This window comes from Jaculus jaculus, chromosome 12, assembly GCF_020740685.1.
Source record: "Jaculus jaculus isolate mJacJac1 chromosome 12, mJacJac1.mat.Y.cur, whole genome shotgun sequence".
Classification (NCBI taxonomy): Eukaryota; Metazoa; Chordata; class Mammalia; order Rodentia; family Dipodidae; genus Jaculus; species Jaculus jaculus.
The window spans coordinates 42,999,466-43,020,355 of NC_059113.1; the positions used below are offsets into that span (position 1 = coordinate 42,999,466).

Below are 20,890 nucleotides of genomic sequence, written 5' to 3' on the forward strand. Positions count from 1 at the left end.
GTGGGTTCTGGGTAATGGAGCCTTGAACTGGAGTTCTTAGGCTTCACAGGCAAGCACTTAACTGCTAAGCCATCTCTCCAGCCTATTTCTAATATTTTTAACTGAAATAAATTGAGTCCTGTGAAATGATGTTCTTAGTTGGGAGGATGGTATTTCCCTTATTTCTTTTGGATCTTTGGAATACTTCTCATTAATGTACTTTCTGAGACAGCTAGCAAGGAGAATCTAAGATGAATCAGAAATCCTGAGAGTTTATCAGGTCATGGTATAATAAGCAGAAACATAAAGTATAAGATTCCAAGTCAGTTTGCAGCCACTGGCTAAACAGAGGTGTTTCCCAGCTCTTTGAAATTGCAGCATCCAGAACATTCCTTCCCAAAGGAGGTCTGCTGACTCACTTTTTTTTTTCTTTTTTTTCTTTTGTATTTGTAGCGCACAGGTCACCCACACACTGTCTATTGCCCTTGGAGGTCTCTAGGGCCTCTGAAGGAACATGTTTCAACTCTGACCGCAGAGATTATAAAGTCCTCATGAAAAGCACTTAAGAATTCTGCAGAGGTGACCTCAAATTAAAGGCAGTCTAGTTAAATCTGTCCCTCCAAAAGACCTCAGAAACTATGAGAGGTGCTTAATAAAGCAGCAGAGGTTAGACTTGATCCTACCCTCTCCAGTGTCTTGTGGCTCAGGTGTTTCCTGTAAGGGTCTAGTGAAGGTTCAGCCATTTGATCTGTCTTTTAGGAAGTAGAATTTTATGGTACCATTGCCGTTTGGGTCCAGATTAGTGTTTCCCACCCCTTTGGTCCCCTCCCCTCCCTCCCCATCCATCCTAGTGTCTAATCCATGAGGTGCTTGCTGGGTATGTAAGGTATCTTGGGTGGATTCAGGTTAGGTGTTGTAGATGAGTGAGACTATGTGTCGATTTTTTTTCTGTGATTGGATAAGTCCACTGAGAATGATCTGGAGAGAGCTGCCCCATCATACCTCAAAAGGGGCCCGACTGAAACTAAGGAAAATTGGTGAAACAAGCAAGGGTGCTGTTTTCCTGATCAACCGGATACCAGCACAAAGGGGAAGGAGACCAACACAGAGAAAAATCAACACCTATCAAACCAGAGAGCCAGAGCCTCAGAGGCCCCCAACACCTCAGCACTGAAGCAGAGCAAAAATGAACCCAACATGGTTCAGGGAAATTTTGCGGAAGAGGGGGCAGAAAGAATGTCAGAGTCACATGTTGGGTCATGATATGCAGAGACATTTATCGTACCAATAACTGTGGGCTAACTCCACAGTGTATGACCCATTTACATCAACAAGGAGGGGCCATTGAGAGGGGGTAGGTCATGGATGAGCCTAAACAATGGCACCAAACTGCCTGTATTTGCTGAAAAGAAAACTAATAAATTAAAGTAAAAAAAAAGAAAAAGAAAAAAAAAGCAGAAGAGGGGAACGGCCTGGCCCAAGCTGGCCTGTGACTTCCTACATAACTGTCTCCCTCAGCCTAGCGCCTCACCCAGTGCTGCTGGCTGAAACAAATATTTGAATGACTAAGACACAGTTCCAAGTTAGATTGGAGAAGATAGCCTTGCTGTGACCCAGCCTGTATAAATGGGAGTGTTTGACATGCTCAAGGACAAGGAATTTTCTTTCATTCTCATGGGATGTAGGATTAAGAGACAGACACTGTCTGTTCATCCAGTGTGGACAGTGGAATTCACACCTAGTAATAATGGCCACAGTGAGAAGGTCTGTTTGCTTCATAAATACCATATGTGATGAAATTTACATTACCTAAAGGTCATGAAGTAACACAGTCTAATGTAAGTTGCCAAGGAAGGAAGCTTTCCAACTATGGCTTTTAGGGGAGATAAGCCATTTATTTCACTTATAACCATAGATGTGCTGGGAAACGTGCCAAATAAGTAAATAATACATTTTCATGGAAGTAACACATTTCTCACACCAGGCTTACTGTCTGATAATGTGAAGGTCTGACCTGCAGACATAGTGGCTCGGATTCCCATCACAGGAGAGAAGCAGAGAGCATTCTCCTAATCCACAGGGTGCACCCTCACTGACCAGCTCCCTGGTCCTGCCCTTCTTTGTGTTTACTGAATTCTTGGACATGAAAATGTTTCATTTACATCTTGAAACATTTCCAAGGCTCTGTGTGTGTGGCCTGCTGTGGGAGGCAGAGGGCGAGACCCTGATGTGGAGGACTATTTAATTTGGGGCTGTGGTATAAGGTCTCTCTTGTGGCTCTGGACTCTAGAGTGTGGGTTTGCATGCAGGAAGCCAGCTGCAAAATTAGGATTTTGTTACTGTGGGAGGAGCTGGAGAGTAAATATAGATCTCTTGGTAATTTTATATGTGTACCACCTCTATCTTAAATGCCCTTTGAAGAGATTCTGTATTTAAAAAAATTTTTAATTATGAAAGGGAGAGAAAGAGGCATATAGATAGATAGAGATAAATAAATAAAGAGAGTGAAAGAGAGCGAGGGAGGGAGGGAGAGAATTGATGTACCCGGGCCTCCAGCCACTACAAATGAACTCCAGATGCATGTGCTACCTTGTACATCTGAGTTACATAGGTCCTGGAGAATTGAACCTGGGTCTTTTGGCTTTGCAGGCAAGCACTTAACTACTAGGCAATCTCTCCAGCTTTTTAAACAAATCATTTCTGGGTTTAAAACTTTGCTACTAGCAATTTTTTTTTGCCCTGACTTTTCTTCACATAAGCTGAGCCTCCTCCCTTCTTCCCACCCTTCCCTCTTTTCCTCCCTCCCTCCTTTCCTTTCTTCTTCTCTTTTCTTGAAATGCTGTGGAATCAAACCAAGGCTTTGTATACTCTATCACTAATCTAAATCACCAGCCCTGATCTTTTCCCTTTCCTTTCTCTTTTTTTCTATCCTCCCTTTTTCCTCCCTCCCCCTCCCTCCCTCCCTCTCTGTTTCTTTCCTTACATTGCTTTAGCCATTCATTTTGATAGAGTAGAAGTATTACTCTTGTTGGCTAAAATCTGCTTCTTGGCAATTTTAGACTTTGCTGTCTTTCTAATCTTCTTTCTGATTTTGATTGGTTAGTGCCTTCTTTCAAACATTTCAGTTCATATTAATGCTCTTTCCTTAATATCATCCACTTTCCCCAGTTTCTCAAATTACCCCACTAAAAAGTATGATACATTCTTGGAATGACCACAATAGGTTCCTGTAGGATACATTGTTATGTCTCTGGGCATTCTGAGAGCCTTCTTGGCCCAGGGCATGGGTAGCTCACATGTTTAATTGATCATTTGTTCTGGACTGTTTTTGGTTTCACATCCTCTTGACTTACAGCCTTTTTGGCATTATACAAATTTCAAATCAACCTTGGGTTTTGATGACGTATGGTAACGTTTTCTGGGCTGGTTGTGGTTTCCTTGGGTTGACAGAAGGAACAAAATCCAGGGTCTGAAACCAAAGTTCCAAGCTTAGACCCACAGCTCAGTCACTCAGTGGCTGTGGAGTTGTGAACTGTCTGGGCTACTTTTCTGTAGTACAGGTTGGAGGATCACAGTCTTGTCTTCAAGGGCCAAGTAACAGAAAGGACATGGAAGCATTTTAAACGGTAACATGTGAAAACTGTGTGTGTGTGTGTGTGTGTGTGTGTGTGTGTGTGTGTGTGTGTTTATGTAGTAGGTTTTTTGTTAATGTTAGTGAAACCACTTTTTTCTGAGAAATATTTTTGGTGCATAAGGTCACAGTACATAGTGATGCATGAACCTCTTTACCATTTTCACCCAGTATCTCTTTGGCCTGTGGGAAGCCTGCTTAAGGGAAGCAAGCAGAAGCCCAGGGCAGTATCTGCAACTGACTAGCCACATTTGGCCTCATAGTGAAAGACGCCTGGGGAAGCATTTGGCCATTTCCTCTAAATTTTTGTCCTTGAAGATCTCTCCTCTTAGCCTAATGTATCTCTGTGAATCTTAGTGTCCCCTCATTGTCTCTTGAGCCATTTGTAGCCTGGTCTTATCTCTCTATAGCTGGGATATCTGCATGTTGCAAGGGCCCTGCTATTGCTTCCCTCAAGGTGGTATAGACTCATAAAACTTATTCTTACTGAGGGCTTCCAGCTCTCAAAATCTGGCTTCTTATTTCTTGTGTACTCATCAAATAAAGTGTTTCTTAGCCTACTTTCTCCATGTCCAGCAGCTGTGGGTCCAAAAGTCTCATTTCTGTGCTTCTACTTGCCTCTCATACGTTCTCCCTGCCTGTGGCATCCTGTGTGCTCTGTTCCCCAAGTATAAATCAGCTCTAAAACTTGGCAGGGTTTTCTGTCTTCCCTCTCTGCTATCCCTGTTTGCACCTCTGGGTGTAGACACACGTGTGCAGGTTGAGAGTGACCAGTGGAGTCCCGGGCTGCTCCCCACTCTCTTCGTCATGTTGTCTACCACTTTCCTGGAGACACACTGACTCCTTGTTTGAAATTCAACCAGCATGATACAGACCAGGCTGATCCCTCTAGAATGCACTGTGCTCTGCGCCAAGACTCAAGAAATGAAACCCAATCTTGTTTTGTGCTGTTTCCATGTGGCTTTTCAATGCTTCTTCTGTAACCAAGTCCCATGGGAGCAATTGGATATTGTGAAGGACACATAGATGTCCTAGGGATGGTTTAAACCATTTTAATCATGTGCTAATCTGATTGAAGCCCATAATATTTTGCATCACAATTAAAGGGACCTTAGGTCTGGATAACCTCCACCCCTGTGAGAATCTCCCATAAATTCAAACACAGGTCTCTAACAGCTCACGATATATTTAAAAAAAAAAAAAAAACTTAGGTGGAAAAAATAGAAGTAGGTTCGCTAGCTGTCTGTGATTATAAACACTCCATCACAGTTATATGCAAAGAGGTCATCAACATCACTTCTGAAGTTCAAGTATACGAGCATAGATTACAGCGCTTGCACATGTGTACAGAGAGCCTCAGAGGTGGGAAAAGGCAGGGTGTCCTAGAAGCTGATGTAACCTTACATGTGCGAGGGCCCATGATGTGGGGAAAGCAGCAGGGTGTAGCGGGCCAGGCTACTGGGCAGTACTACCTGCTGCAGATCGGAGCCCATTTCCCTGCACAGATCCTAGTATGTCAGACTGCAGTTCTGGTTACCTTCCAGAATTTTTTTTTTTTTTTTTCTAGGCAAAGCCTTCCCTTTATCCTGAAGAAACGCTGAAAAACTTTGGACGAGACTTTTCAGAACTAGTTTATATAAGAAACAAAATGGAATGATCTTTAAGGGCACATTTTGCTTTGGCTCTGGAAAATCAGACCTGGGGTTTTGTTTCCTTGCTGTGATTCGAAAGGGCAAGGTGCAACAGGACCCACCATGGATGTCATTAATGACCCAGGGCCATGTCCAGGGACGGGATGGCTGAGGATTCCCCTGCTCCTGGTGCTCACTCGGTTCATTTCTCTTGCAGGTGATGTTCAAATCCCAGGTCCTCCCACCAATGTGCAAGCCTCAGAGGTCAGCAGAAACTATGTTGTCCTCAGCTGGGATCCCCCTTCTCCCCGTGGCAAGGATCCTTTGATGTACTTCATCGAGAAGGTACTACGGTCAGACTCTTGACAGGAAAGATCCAACATGATCTCTTTGCTGTGCCCCTCAGCTTCTATAGACCCTGGTGTGTAAGAGGGGGTTAGGCAGTGGGGGCTAGGGCTGTGACCACAGTTCTGGTATAGAAATTGGCGAGTTCAGCTTCACTACCTGTATGAGCAGGGCTATTGCTGAGCTGTCTGGACTCTGCATCATAGCCTAGGCAAGAGCTGAGCTTAGGTATATGCCTGCACTCCCTTTGAGCTCCTCCGGAAGTGGAAGTGTTCACGGACAAGCTGACTTGCATCCAGTGCTGTGGGGTCAACAGGGGGTTACTGCAACAAGCCATGCAGCCACTGGGGGGCGATCTTGTAAAGGGAACCATTCCCTAGAGCCATTTAGAGTAGTTTAGCTTGAGCCCTCTTGCTTAGCCTGTTAGTTGCTTTACTCATTTCCCTTAAGGAAGGAAAGGGTTTATTCTGGTTTGTAGTCTCTAGAGGTTACATTCCATTATGGTGGGCAAGGCAAGGCAGGCCAGCTTATCACATGTCTTTAATTAGGAACACAGGGAGCCAGCAGAAAGTGGGGTAGGGCTATAAAATCTCAAGCCCCGCCCCACTGACCCACCCCACTTCCTAAATATTGCACAACTGACCGAAACAGGGCCACTAGTTGGGAACCTACGTTGAACCTTTGGCATTCAAACTGTTAACAGGAGGTTTTGTGTCTATTGTAGAAAGTAGAATAAAACATGCAGTTGAGGTGTTATTTTTAAGCAACATTTTTTTACATATTTTTTAAAAAAACATTTATTTATTTATTTATTTGAGAGTGAGAGATTAAGAGGCAGATAGAGAGAGAAGGAGAGAGAATGGATGCACCAGGGCCTTCAGCCACTGTAAACGAACTCCAGAAACATGTGCCACTGGTGCATCTGGCTTATGTGGGTCCTGGGGAATCAAACTTGGGTCCTTTGGCTATGCAGGTAAACACCTTAACCTCTAAGCCATCTCTTCAGCTCCAGATATCGACGTATTTTGTATGTAAACAACACATGTTGGTACTATCCTTTTCCCTCCTCCCTGCCCCTTTTCTGAAGAGGCCTTCCTTGTTGGGAATGCAGGTCAACCCAATGGGGATTTTGGGTCATGCATTATAGGAGGGAGGAGAGGCAGTGTCTGTGTACAAAATGTCCCAATTTGGAGCTCCAACAATCTTTCTGCCCCTTCTGCAAAATTCCCTGAGCCATGCTAGGAGCATTTTAAGTCTACTTCAGGGATGGGCACTTAGGAGCCTCTGGATCTCTGGTTTGGTAGGTTTTGAATGTCCTCAGTATGTTTCTCCATCATTCTTGTGCTGATATCATATTTACTAAGAAAGTAGCATTCTTGCTCATTTCCTCAATTCCTCTGTGGTTTCAGATGGGTCCAGGGTGGAGTGCACTGGGTCTTTTATTTCCTCAGGCCTAGCTCCCATCCGAAAAAGAGAAGCAGGTTCTCCAACAGAGAATGAAGTCAGCACTGGTTAAATGGGATAACCATTATTAATTTAGAGAGAATTAAAAGGGTATAGACCCTCTTATAGTCTAAGGTCAGTGGGAGCTTGACAATGGAAAGGAGAATCATTATCTGGATATGATTCTGACTTGTTTTCCAGTTCCAGATATGGTTTCTTTTCTACTTAGAGGGTCTGTTAGCCAATCAAAGAGCAGTTGGTTACCCACTATGGCTGTGTGCCACTATTGCACTTGTGTGAGCATCATGTCAGGTTGTTTGCTGCTAAGTCGCTTAGACTTTGAGTTGCTTGAACAGTGACAGATGACACTTTTCCCTGGTAGCTCATGTAGTGCCTTACAGAACTGGATGGGCTAATTGTCCAGGGACTGGCTCTCCGCTGGATTCCAATCAGGTCTCTCCATGATGTCTTCTGCAGTAGGGTCTTACCATTAGCCTCTGGTGGATAATCAAGTGCTCTGACAGAAGTCTGTCTCATTTGTTTTGGGAGATCTAGTAGATCTCTCTGATCAACAGCTCATTGTGGATGTAGACACCATCCAGGTATAGGGAATTAATTACAGGCCAGAACCAAAGGAAAAGAGAGAAGAAAAATCCAGAGAAGAAGGAGAAACAGGAGAAATTTGAGGTTAGGTTTCATTTCACCCTCTCTGGGGCCCTTTGATTCAGGTGCTCCCTCTAAGGTCCTCTTGAGGATTCCACCTTTTAGTCTGACTTCCAGGATATTAGATTATATGGTACCAGTTCAATTTTGGTTCAGTTTTGTATACCCCCCCAACACTTTACCTTCCTCCAAGCCCTACCATCCCTATTGTCCAAGCCTGAAGATGCTATTCAGTTATGTCAGCAACTCAGGCTGATCCAGGTTAGGACCTAGGGATGAGTGAGATCATGTGACAGTTGTTGTTCTGTGATTGTGTGAGTTCACTTGGAATGATCTGTTCCAATTTCAACCATTTTTCTACAAATTTCAATGTGTCATTTTTTTCTTACTGCTGAGTAGAATTCCATTGTGTAGATATACCACATCTTGGTTATTCATTCAACCAATGATGGGCACCTGGGTTGATTCCAGTTCTTAGCTATTATGAATTGAGCTCCTATAAACATGGTTGAGCAAATGTCTCTGAACTGAAATGTGGAGCTTTTAGAGTAAATGCCCAGTAAGGGAATAAAAGGGTCTGTTGATAACTCTATATTCATCCTTTTCAGGAGTCTCCATATTGATTTCCACAGTGGTTGTACCAGTTTACATTCCCACCAACAGTGAATGAGTGTTCCTATTTCTCCACAGCCTCACCAACATTTGTTTTCATTTGATTTTTTAATGTTTGCTATCCTTACTGGGGTAAGGTAGAATCTCACAGTTGTATTAATATGCACTTCCCTAATGGTTAGGGATGTTGAACATTTTCTTAAGTGTGTGTTAGTCATTTGTAATTCTTCCTCTGAGAACTCCCTATTTAGTTCTCTGCCACACTTTAGGGGTGTGTTGTTTGATTTTTTTTTATTGTTTAAATTTTGACTTCTTTTTAGATTCTAGACATTAGGCTTCTGTCAGTGGTATAGTTGGCAAAGATTTTCTCCCATTCAGAGGGTAATCTATCAGCTCTGCTTATGGCATGTTTGTCTGTGCAAAAGCTTTTTAGCTTCATGAGATCCCATTGGTTGAGTGCTTGTTTAATTTCCTTGGATACTGGGGTTTGTTCAGGAAGTCATTTCCCAGTCCTATATCGTGAAGAGTGCCTCCTATATTTTCTTCCAGTAGTTGAAGAGTTTCATGTCTTATATTGAGGTCTTTAACCCATTTGGACTTGATTTTTGTGTATGGTGAAATAAGTAGTCTGATTTCATTTTTCTACATATGCTCATCCAATTTGTCCAACTCCATTTGTTGAAGATGCTGTCTCTTCTCCAGTCTAGATTATTGGCATCTTTGCCAAAGATCAAGCAGCTGTGGTAACTTGACCTAAAATCTGGGTTCTTCAATTATGTTCCATTAGACTGTTTTTGTTCTTATTCCAGTACCGTGCTGTTTTTGTCATTATGACTTTTTATCTAAGATCAGGTGTGATGTTACCACCAGAGGTGTCTTCTCTCTTTCTCTCTTTTGATGAGGGTATGTTTGGATATCCAAGGCCTTCTGCCATTCCATATAAATTTTGAGATCATTCTTTCTATCTCTGAAGAATGATGCTGGTATTTTTGTTGGCATTGTGTTAAATCTTTATATTGCCTACTTGATCAAGAATGCTTTTGCCAAGCGCCACATGTTCTCTCTCATATGTGGATAAATTCTGGGAGTTTTACAATTTCTTTTTTGATTTGTTCCATGACCCATTCATTGTTTAAAAGTGTATTGTTTAGTCTTGAGGAGCTGGTAGAGCTCTTGATGCATCTCTTATTTTTAATTTCTAGATTTAAAATATTGTGATCTGACATGATGCAGGAAATTACTTAAATTTTTCTGACATTATTATGAAGGCATGCTTTATGGCCTAATATATGGTCAATTTTAGAGAAGGTTCTGTGGGCTGCTGAGAAGAATGTGTATTCTGTATAGTAGGGGTGAAAAGTTCTGTAGATGTTCTTTAGAACTAGTTTATCTATGATGTTGTTCATCTCTAGTATTTCCATGTTAATTTTCTGCTTGGATGATCTGTCTATTGATGATAATGGAGTATTGAAGTCTCTATGATGGTGTTGGTGTTTATTTCTGTTTTATTGTTGAGTAGATTTTGTTTCATAAGCTGTGGTGCACCTGTTTTTGGTACATATGTATTTATGATTGTGATGTGCTCATGTTGGATTATTCCCTTGATGATTAAGAAGTGGCCTTCTTTTTCCTTTTTGATTACTTTTAGTTTGAAGTCTATTTTATCAGATATTAATATAGCAATGCCTGCTCGTTTTATTTCCATTTGCTTGGAATATCATTTTCCAGCCTTCCACCCTGAGGAGGTGTCTATATTTAGTGGTGAGGTGGGTTTCTTGAATACAGCATATAGAAGAGTCCAGCTTTTTTATTCATCTTGATAACCTGTGTCTTTTTATGGGTGAGTTAAGACCATTAATATTTGTTTCTACTGTGAGGTTTGAATCCTTGCCATGATAAGGTGTTTTATGGGGTTTGGTGCTTCCTTGTGTCATGTACTGTTTTGAGCCTGATCTACTTTGGTTATTGTGATCTTCTTGTTGGCTCTTAAGATTGGTTGTTTGTTCTGTGTGGAGTATTCTCTCAAGTATTCTCTGTAGGTTTGGCTTTGTGTTCATGTAATCATACAGTTGACTTTTTTCATGGAAAGTTTTTCTTTCAACTATTTTGGGGGATACTTTTGCTGGGTAAAGTAGCTTGGGTTGGAAGCCATGGTTTTTCAGACTTTGATGTGTTCCATTCCAGGCCCTTCTGGCTTTCAGGATTTCCATTGAGAAATCTGATGTAATTCTGATGGGATTGCCTTTGTATGTTGTTTCTCTCTTGCTGCTTTTAGCACTCTTCCTTTATTTTCATTGTTAAGAGTTTTAACTGTGATGTACCTTGGAGAGTTTTTTCTTTGTTCCTGTCTATTTGGTATTCTGTGGGCTTCTTGTATCTGGATGTGCCTCTCTTGAGACTTGGAAAATTTTCTTCAATAATTTTGTTGAATATCTTGTCTATGCCTATGGCATGGATTTTCTCTCTTTCCAGTATACCCATGATCTGGATGTTTGGTCGTTTTAGGGTGTCCCACAGTTTGTCATATTCTGTTCACTTGATGTTTTGAACTTAGCAAAGTGTTTGGCCTCCTGACCAATTTCTTCTGTCTTGTCTTCCAGGTCAGATGTTCTGTCTTCCACATGAGTAACTCCGTTGGTGAGGGGTTCTAGAGAGGTTTTTAAAAGCTCTATTTGACTTTTGTTTTCTGTTATGTTATTTTGCATCACGTCAATCTCTTTTTGAGGTATGATTTTGATTCAAGTTCTGATTTTCTTCATGCTTCCTGTAGTTCATTCTTGCATTTGATCAAGTCTTCATTAAGCTTAATCAACCAGTTGTTGAGATCTTATATTTCTTGACTTACCTTCAATTTATTCATATCTCTTTGGAGGGGTTCTAACATTTTCTTCAATCAAGTTAAGCCTACTGTCAAAAGCTGGAAGCTCTAAGAAACTATTCTGTTCAATTTCATTGATATGATTGTTGGTTCTTTGATTGTTTGCTTGTAGTTCAGCATTTTTTTTTTATCAGTGTCTCATTGGTTGTTGTGTTTTCATTTTGAGCATAAATTTCTGTTGTTTCATTGGAGGCTTCCATTGTAGGACTATGTATCCTTGGTGGGGATCTCTCAGTTTTCTGCCTTTTTTTTTTTTTTTTTTTTTTTGCTTTGTTGTCTACTCATTTTAGGAAGACTCTTTATTTTATTGAGGAGGAAGCAAGGTTTTGTCTTTTGGCCCATCCACTTTCTAGCTCAGGTGAACAGGGATGTTGGCACTCATTGGCCAGTGAGGATACCAGAGCAAAAGACTTGATTTCACAGCCCACACAAGGACCAGGCCTCCGTAAGCAAGGCACAGTGGGACCTACCAGGACCAGGGGACTGGGAGGGGCAAGGGAACAGGGATCTGGCCTGACTCATGTCATGCCCTCCAGCATATAGACCAGCTCAGTGAACCCAGACCAGAGAGGTTGGAGGAGCCCGGAAACAGGAGTCTGGCCTAGTCACTCCAGGCCACCGTACCTTCCTACACACTGTGCAAGCAACTCAAACGGGGCTGCAACTGAGGTTTTCAAAAACAGTCATCAAGTATATATGTATAGAAAATTAGAAGAATATGGATAAATTATAAAAATAAAGTTAAAGTTATTGTAACCCCATCATATAAAATAGTTTGGGCTCTGTAAAAATAGACCTGGGGTTTATTTGCCTGCCTTGAGTAGAAAGGGCCAGGCACAAGTAATCTGTGGTAGCTGTACATGCAGGTTTTTCCATATGCATTTATGTGTTTGTGTTTAACAAGATGATAGAATCCCTTCATTGCATTATAGTCTTTACACCATGGTTAAGGCCTATGAATACATCATCATTTGTCTCATGCTAGTAGATTGTGTTTGTTACTTCACTATGCCAAGCAGCTTCAACAATGGCAGAGTTTTAATTGAAATGGGACTCACTAAATGGTGATGGAGTCTCATGAATATTTTATTAAATTACCTTTTATTATTGATAGCTTGTCTAGCTCACTAAAACTACAGCTATATATCTATTCCTATTAAGTTGTCAGTAGTTTACTCACTTTAATGGAAAATTTTCTATCAATAAAATTTCAAACCTTAGGCACACTCTTACCTTCTCCAAACTGCATCATTTTCATGAGTGCTAAACTGATGCTGGTGTCCACCTGGCATCCCATAGTTCACACTTAGCAGTGTAAAATACTATTTTTACTTGTGTGTGTGTGTGTGTGTGTGTGTGTGAGAGAGAGAGAGAGAGAGAGAGAGAGAGAGAGAGAGAGAGAGAGAATATATGGGTACACCAGAGTTTCTTGCCTTGCCACTGCAAACCAAGTTTAGGCACATGTACATGTTGTGCTTCTAGCTTTATTGGGTACTGGGGAATCAAACCTAGGCTTGCAGGCTTTGCAAGCAAGTGCCTTTAACCACTGAACCACATTTCCAGTCCCTGAAACAGTTTCCCTTCTCACTTTCTGGGGAGTCTAACTTTATCCCAATCCTGTTCCCTTGTAGTCTGTGGTTGGGAGTGGCAGCTGGCAACGTGTCAATGCACAGGCAGCAGTGAGGTCTCCTCGGTATGCTGTCTTTGATCTGGCTGAAGGGAAGTCCTATGTGTTCCGGGTTTTATCAGCCAATAAGCATGGCCTGAGTGATCCATCAGAGATCACACCTCCTATTCAGGCTCAGGACATAGTTGGTAAGTTACCATGGTAAGCATCTGACCTCACTTCAGGCCAAAATAAGGTACCTTCAGGTGCTGCTGCAGGGGGTGGATGAGGATGGTGAGGATACAGGTATGTTAAGGTGCCCTGAGTTTCATTTTGCAAGCCATGAAGAGCTTTTCTTATTTCTCCAAAATATATCTTCTTTTTTTAATGTTGGGCACTGTCCTCAATCATTCTGTTCCTTAGTTATTTATTTGAGACACCAGAGATCACTGGTTTGGCTAGATTAGCCAGTAAAACCTAGCAATCCTGTCTCCACCTCTCTAGTACTAGGATTACATGTGTGCCTCCATGTCTGGCATTTATATGTGTTCTGTAGATATGAACTCAGGTTATGACAAGTGCCTTACTCTCCAAGCCATCTCCTCAGCCCACACCAGAGTCTCAGACCTGACTTTTACCTTCTGGGAAAAAGGTAGTACCCACTTTTACCACATATCTCCATCCTCTTGTTTCTCCCACAGTGGTCCCCTCAGCTCCCGGCCGGGTGCTTGCTTCCCGGAACACCAAGACATCAGTTGTGGTACAGTGGGACAGGCCAAAACATGAAGAAGACCTTCTGGGCTACTACGTGGACTGCTGCATAGCAGGAACAAACCAGTGGGAGCCGTGCAACCACAAACCCATTGGCTATAACAGGTATCCTCCCTCTACCTTTCCTGCAGCCAGCATAGTGCTACGGGAGCAGAGGTAGAGAACAGGGATGAGTGGCTCCCAGAGCAGGAGATGCTATGGCAGAATGCCTGTGGTGCCCTTTAGAAATGGCTATTCTCCTTAGTCATACTTTGGGAATGTCATTCTGCAGTGCTGGCTTTGAGGTGGGATGGCCACTGCGCTAGCTCATCCTCACTGACTTGATTCGTTTATTGGTGAAAAGGACTTTATTCTATTTATTATTATTATTATTATTATTATTATTTGGGTATCTATGTGTTTGCATGTTGTATATATGTTCTACAGTGTGCCTATGGAAGTCAGATGACAATGTCAGTGTGTTGAGCTCTTCTTTCTACCTTGTTTGAGTCTGGGTCTATCTTATTGTTTTCCACTTTAAATGCCAGACTAGCTGGCCCAGGAGCTTAGAGCTTTACCTGACTCCACCTCCCATTACCAAAAGCACTTTGGGATTATAGACACATGCACTACATGCATCTAACTTTGTGTGGGTCCTGAGGATCCAAACTTGAGTTATTATACTTCCATAACAAGTAATTTTAACCACTGAACCATCTACCTGGTCCATTATTATTATTATTATTATTATTATTATTATTGAATGAGAGAGCCTCAGCCACTACAATTGAACTCCAGATTCTTGCACCACCTAGTGGGCATGTGCAACCTTGTGTTGCCTCACCTTTGTATGTATGGCCTATGTGGGATCTGGATAGTGAATGAACATGAGTCTTTAAACTTCACAGGAAAGTGCTGCCTTAACCACTAAGTCATCTCTCCAGCCTCTCTATTATTATTGAAACTGTGTAAAGGTATGGGGTGCAATGTAGTAATTTGGTACCTGTATACAAGGTGTAATGATAGCCATTATTTCCATCTCTTTAAACATTTGTTGTATGTGTGTGTTTGTGTGGTGTATGTGCATATAGGTGCTTGTATGTGTACATATGTCTAAGTCTTCATGTGGAGGCTAGAGGTCAACATTAGGTGTCTTCCTCAATTGTTCTCTACTTTATTCTTTGAGAAAAATTCTTTTACTCATCTTAGAGCTCACCAATTTGGTTAGACTGGCTTGCCAACAAGCCTCAGGAATCCTCCACTCTCTGCCTCACTAGTATTGAGGATTACAAGCATATGCCACCATGATTTGGCTTTTCTGTGGGTGCTGGGGACCCTAACTCAGGTTCTCATGCTTTTGCAGCAAGTAGTGAACCATTTTCCCAGTCTCTTCTTAAACACTTTAATTTTGCTTTTATAATTATTTTACTTATTTATTTATCTGAGACAGAAAAACCAGAGGGGGTGGGAGAGGGAGAGAGAGAGAGGGAGGGAGAGGAGAGAGAGAGAGAGATTGGGAATGAATGAGCATTCCAGGACCTCTAGCCATAGCAAATGAACTCCAAATGCATGAGCCACCATGTACATCTGGCCTATGTGAGTTCTGGGGAATCAAACCTGGATCCTTAGTCTTCATAGACAAGCATCCTAACTACTAAGTCTTCTCTCCAGTTCAAGATTTTGATTAAGGTGGAGTTTAGTGGGACATCTCAATACATGTACACAGCAGGGTCACCCCTGCTTTGCTCACATCAGGGAAATCTCGTTTTCCAGTTTCTAATCAGACCAGATGGGGAAAGCTATACTTCTCCCTGGCTGGGAAGGACAGGGGAAGCCTGTGTTCTTTTCAGGGAGAAGCCCCCACCTTTAGTTGTGCAATTCACTCACTCCTTATCATTCCCAGATGCAGAGACTGAACCTGTGTTTTCTGCTTGGCACGCTTCACAGAGAAACAGAAGTAGCGCCAGAATTGCCCTGTGGATAGGTTCTCAATGGTGGCTCTGCCATTTTTTTTCTTTTTAAATCCCTGTAATAAGAGATACTGTAAAAATCTGTGTCTAGGCAATAAAGAAGGCAATTGAGCAGAATAATAGCTATATGTTCTAACCCATTCACAGCCAGTAGATTCAGAAAAATCTATTAGAGAACAGTGTTTTAATGGAGAGATTCTGGGAGTGGTTAATAAATTTTGCTGCCTATAAAGATTCATAACAACTGCTCACATTTACCAAGTGCTTGCCATCTGCAGGGCCAGGGGCCAAGTGTTTTTCCGATCACCACTTCTTTAATGCTCCCAATAGTACTATGAGGCAAGCCTGAATGTCCCCTCCCCAGGTGGGAAGACAGCACCTCAAAGGGACTGACGGACACCTCAAAGGATGAAAAGTTGGGCAGGTATCAAAGGCAGCACTGGAGCCTCTTCTATGTGGCTTCAAGGCCATAGCCTCTACCACTGCAGTGTAACTGCCTGGCTTTCGTATTTGGTTTTAGATGCCTTGGGTCCCAGAGATCAGGTATTAGGTACTATTTAGTAATAGGCTTTTGATTCAAATAGATCTCTAAAGGGAAAAATTAAGGTAGGATCTTAGACTCTGGCATTAAATACAACATGGCACCTTTCTGGTGCTTTGTTTTAGGATTCTAAAAGTTGAATTAGCTCCTGAAATTAAAAATGAAGGATATCCCAAGACAGAATATGTTTTTTGAAAGATGCTTGTTTTACTCTGTTAATTAGTCTGAAATCCACTGTTGTAAGGAAATGAAATGAATGGTATGTTCTATACTTCCAATTTATTAAAAGGAAAAAAGAGGCAAGTTCTGAGGAGAAAATGAGTGAAGTGCATCAGCTTCCATAAATGAGAGTAATACTTCTGTTCATAAATCATGCTCGCAACAAACTATAAACTGAGATTTCTGAAACAATATAAAAGAGTATTTTTATAAACCACAATCCTCACATGAACTCTAGGTTTATTTTTTGTCTTTCTTTTTTTATTATGAGATATGGACATGTTTTGTATGTAAACACCACATGTTGGTACCATCCTTTCCCTCCTTCCTGTCATCTTTTTATGGAGCATTCCAAATGACTTCTATTGTAGGAGTAAAGCAAAATGGGGCTGGACCATGACCTTGACTCACATTTCTCAGGTTCGTGGTGCATGGCTTAACCACCGGTGAGCAGTACATTTTCCGGGTGAAGGCTGTCAACGCCGTGGGCACCAGTGAGAACTCGCAGGAGTCGGAAGTGATCAAGGTCCAGGCGGCCCTCAGTACGTGGCTCGTGGGTTCCCATGACCCCCCCCCCCCGCCTATCTCTGCTCTTTAGGGCTTTGTAATGTCTGCATGAATAAACACCTCTGATGCTCTCTGGACTATGGCCAGAGGACACAGGGGTAGAGGCTGTTACCAGATCACACACAGTTCTGCTGAATCTCCTAAGGGGCTGCTTGTCTTGGAAATGGCAGTATGAGGGGATATGGCAGCATATCAACTCAATACCAATTAAAAATGGAAAATTTCAAGACAGCCCTGATTGCTTCCAAGCACCTATGTTCACATTAAGATATCCACTCTAGGCCACAACAATCTCTTCTCAATCATGTGTGCTAACATAGAACATTAATGGAGAATCTCACATTGAGGTCCTGTTCATGAGTAGTGATGTTTAACAATGTCTATTTTTAATCAGATGGGGAAATTCAGTCTAAAATCTTGATTCATTCCCCAGACAAGGTGATCCACCAAGCTTGATGTCTTATAATGTCAATGTAGGCTTTTCCTCTTGAACACACCATGTAAGGGAATATATCTAGGAACTTTTGGGAACATGAATATCACATCCTACCCATTTCCCAGCACAGCCAGTCTCAGCTTTTCATTTCTGACAGAAAGCTTCAGGTTTATTTAAAAATATATTTTATTTATTTTTTTATTTGAGGGGAGCAAGAGAGAGAAAGAGAGAGAGAAAGACAGAAAAGAGAGAGAGAATGGGCATGCCAGGGCTTCCAGCTGCTGCAAATGAACTCCAAATGTATGCTCCCCCTTGTACATATGGCTTATGTGGGTCCTCGGGAATTGAACCTGAGTGCTTTGGCTTTGAAGGCAAGTGTCTTAACTGCTAAGCCATTTTTCCAGCCCAAGCTTCAGGTTTTTAACTGTTTTTGATCTTCAATTAAATTTACCAACATTTTTAGAAGTTAAAGTGTCCTGCTTAGCAATTCCTGGGATTTTTCAGGAATATCAGTTCTGATAACTCTCAGGTGAGCACAGGAGCCAGGAATCATTTCCCAGTAGAGACCTCAGATATTCACACTTGCATTTTGACCCAATCCCCACTGCAGGAAGCTGGTGGCTGGGTTTGCTCTGTGAGGAGAATCCCTTATCTCTAGCTCACTGTCCCTCAGCCATGGATGAAATACCAGGCTCTGAAAGCAGAGGGAAGCTGGGGCTCATTTCCCCTCAGCTTGTTAAGGAAGGTAGTGGCCCTCTGGACATGAGGGGCAAACAGGAAATCATGAGCCACACTCACCTGCATTGATCTGAAGTTTACATAATGATAGGTAATTATAACATACAAAATCAGTAACACTGCCCACTCTGGCCATGTTCTTAATCCTTGTAGAGCAGAAACCTCTGTCTAAAGAGGCTGAAGGAAACCTGTTGCCTCTAGTATCTGGACCAGATTTATTCAATCTACTGTTCTTATGTCATTGAGATACATGTAGATAAATTTATAAAGAGCAATGAGTACATATGAAAGACACTGCTTCATACTCATCCATTTTCAAAGAAGCAGTAGAAGCAAGAAGTGATGTCAGAGGTGGGGCACACACTAAAAATGTTGGTTGCTGCCGCTCCCCTCTGCAGCTCCAGAGCTGGCTACATGGTGGGATGAGGATGAGGATGCGGAGCTCAGACCTGGGTAACTACTGTGCTTGTGTGTACTTGCAGCTGTGCCCTCTCATCCGTATGGGATTACACTTCTGAACTGTGATGGCCAATCCATGACCCTGGGCTGGAAGGTGCCTAAATTCAGTGGTGGCTCAGCCATCCTGGGTTACTACTTGGACAAGCGAGAAGCCCATCATAAGAACTGGCATGAGATCAATTCTTCCCCTGTCAAGGAGAGGATCTTAACGGTTGGTTGGTTTTTATTTGTTCCTCTGTGTTTGCTTAGGTGATGTTTGTACTCTGGGCAGACTTCTTTATTCAGAACTCTAGAGAACAGTGGTGCTAGGCAGCTGGATATAAAAATAGAAGTAGACTAAGAATCTTAGTACCAGGAGGGCATGGTGTTCAGAACTGGAAGGATTGTAGGAAGCTGAGGTGTTTTACTGAGCAGTTTTACACTCAGTTAATGGACAGTCCCTGGGTTGTTGTCCCAGGTATGTTGCATCCTTGAAGCAGAGCTCAGTGCCTGGGGTGGAATCCAGCTGAGCCCATGCTGAGGAGAGGCTGTGCTCTCTGTTGCTGGTGACCCTTTCCTAGAAACTTCAGTGCTTCCTAGACTCTTGCCATAGTGCCCATCACCCTTAGGTGCAGAGAATGAGAGAAGTCTGTAAACCCTTGGTTTTGATTGCACTTGTTTTTTCAACTTTTTAAAAAGTATTTTATTTATTTATTTGACAGAGAAAGAGAAAGGGGGAGAGATAGATGGGCTAATGGGCATGCCAGGACCTCTAGCCACTAGAAATGAACCCCAGACACATGTGCCATCTTGTGCACCTCACATGGGTACTGGGGAATTGAACCTGGGTCCTTAGACATTTTAGGCAAGAGCCTTAACCACTAAGCAATATCTCCAGCCCCTGATTTCTCTTGTTTGAACCTTTGTTTCTTTATCTGAACAATGATGAATGAATTTACCCCATGATATCCATGGACAGACTGATCTCAGGAGACTTGCTGGGAAATAAGAGTTCCCAGGGGAGTTCTTAGGAGTCTAGTTTCAGATTTATAGAAAATTTTGCTTTATGATACATGTATTCTTTTTTTGGTTCATTTTTATTTATTTATTTGAGAGTGACAGAGAGAGAGAGAGAGAGAAGGAGGGAGGGAGGGAGGGAGGGAGAGAGAGAGAGAGAGAGAGAGAGAGAAGGAGGGAGGGAGGGAGGGAGGGAGGGAGAGAGAGAGAGAGAGAGAGAGAGAGAGAGAGAGAGAGAGAGAGAGAAAGGCAGATAGAATGGGCGCACCAGGGCCTCCAGCCACTGCAAACAAACTCCAGACGCGTGCACCCCCTTGTGGATCTGGTTAACATGGGTCCTGGGGAATCAAGCCTCGAACCGGAGTCCTTAGCCTTCACTGGCAAGTGCTTAATTGCTAAGCCATCTCTCCAGCCCACATGTATTGTTTATAATATAGTCTTACACAATATTTATTATGTATTTTAACATATGTCTATGATGTGACCATACTGATACATGTCACGTTCAGCCTCACCCTCCATATTTTTTAAACTGAGCCCTCATCTCTGGCATGAATACTCATTTCACATGTAGGTGCAAGTTGCTTCAGTGGAGAGTCCTCTGTTTTGTGGGGTATAAAGAAGTTTTAACCAAAAATGCCTTGCTTTGGAAATTCAGCTTTTCAGACTCAGTACTGACCTGCATGAAGCTTCCATCCTACCATACTGCTGGGTCAAAGGCCTTCCTTCCCTTAGGGTCTTGCTCGTCATTGGCAGAGATTCTAAAGCCCACTACAGACTGTGGACTATGAGGATATAGCCTAGAGTGTCTTGTTTTGCAGAGTAGATGGAGTGGTGGCTGCAGGTTACAGGGACCCCAGCATCACTGAGCCAGCCTGGAGACAAAGTTTTTGCTGGCTCCAGGGCTTTTTCCTACCAGACCCAGGAGTGGGGTCTGCAGGGACCCAGCAGGACTTGGAGCTGACTCCTCCTTTCATCCGCTACTAAATTCACTCTTTGTGGACACAGTGATTCTCAGCTCAGTTTCCTTACTGAGGTCATTGTCCAGTTAACCTCATAGGAGGCTTCATAGGGTTTGATGTCATGATCAAATGCCTGGTGTACAATGGCCTTCTTTAAATGATTCTGTGTAATGTTTCGTCACTGTCCCTTCAGCTTCCATTTCCCTTTACAAACTCATTATAAGTACTGATGACTCAGTGGGTTGTAGCACAACTTTTATTTTTTATGTTTTTTTAAACAAAATTTGCTTAGGTGAATGGCTTGACAGAAGGCTCATTGTATGAATTCAAAATTGCTGCTGTCAACATGGCTGGGATTGGGCAGCCATCGGACCCCAGTGAGCACTTCAAGTGTGAGGCCTGGACAGCACCAGAACCTGGTGAGACCAACTCTCCTGGACACCCTGCCCTCCACCAGCACGACT

The 20,890-nt window shown here is 42.5% G+C and overlaps 1 protein-coding gene across 1 annotated transcript in view; it reads left to right on the plus strand.

Annotated features, from left to right (window-relative positions):
* The window catches only part of Myom2 (myomesin 2), a 142,535-nt gene that overhangs the window by 88,800 nt on the left and 32,845 nt on the right, over nt 1-20,890 (plus strand). Inside the window, exons 14-19 of the mRNA XM_004663088.2 lie at nt 5,459-5,586; nt 12,814-12,997; nt 13,490-13,664; nt 16,689-16,810; nt 18,492-18,679; nt 20,719-20,845. Coding sequence (XP_004663145.1) covers nt 5,459-5,586; nt 12,814-12,997; nt 13,490-13,664; nt 16,689-16,810; nt 18,492-18,679; nt 20,719-20,845 — 924 coding nt within the window. The remainder of the gene's footprint in view (nt 1-5,458; nt 5,587-12,813; nt 12,998-13,489; nt 13,665-16,688; nt 16,811-18,491; nt 18,680-20,718; nt 20,846-20,890) is intronic.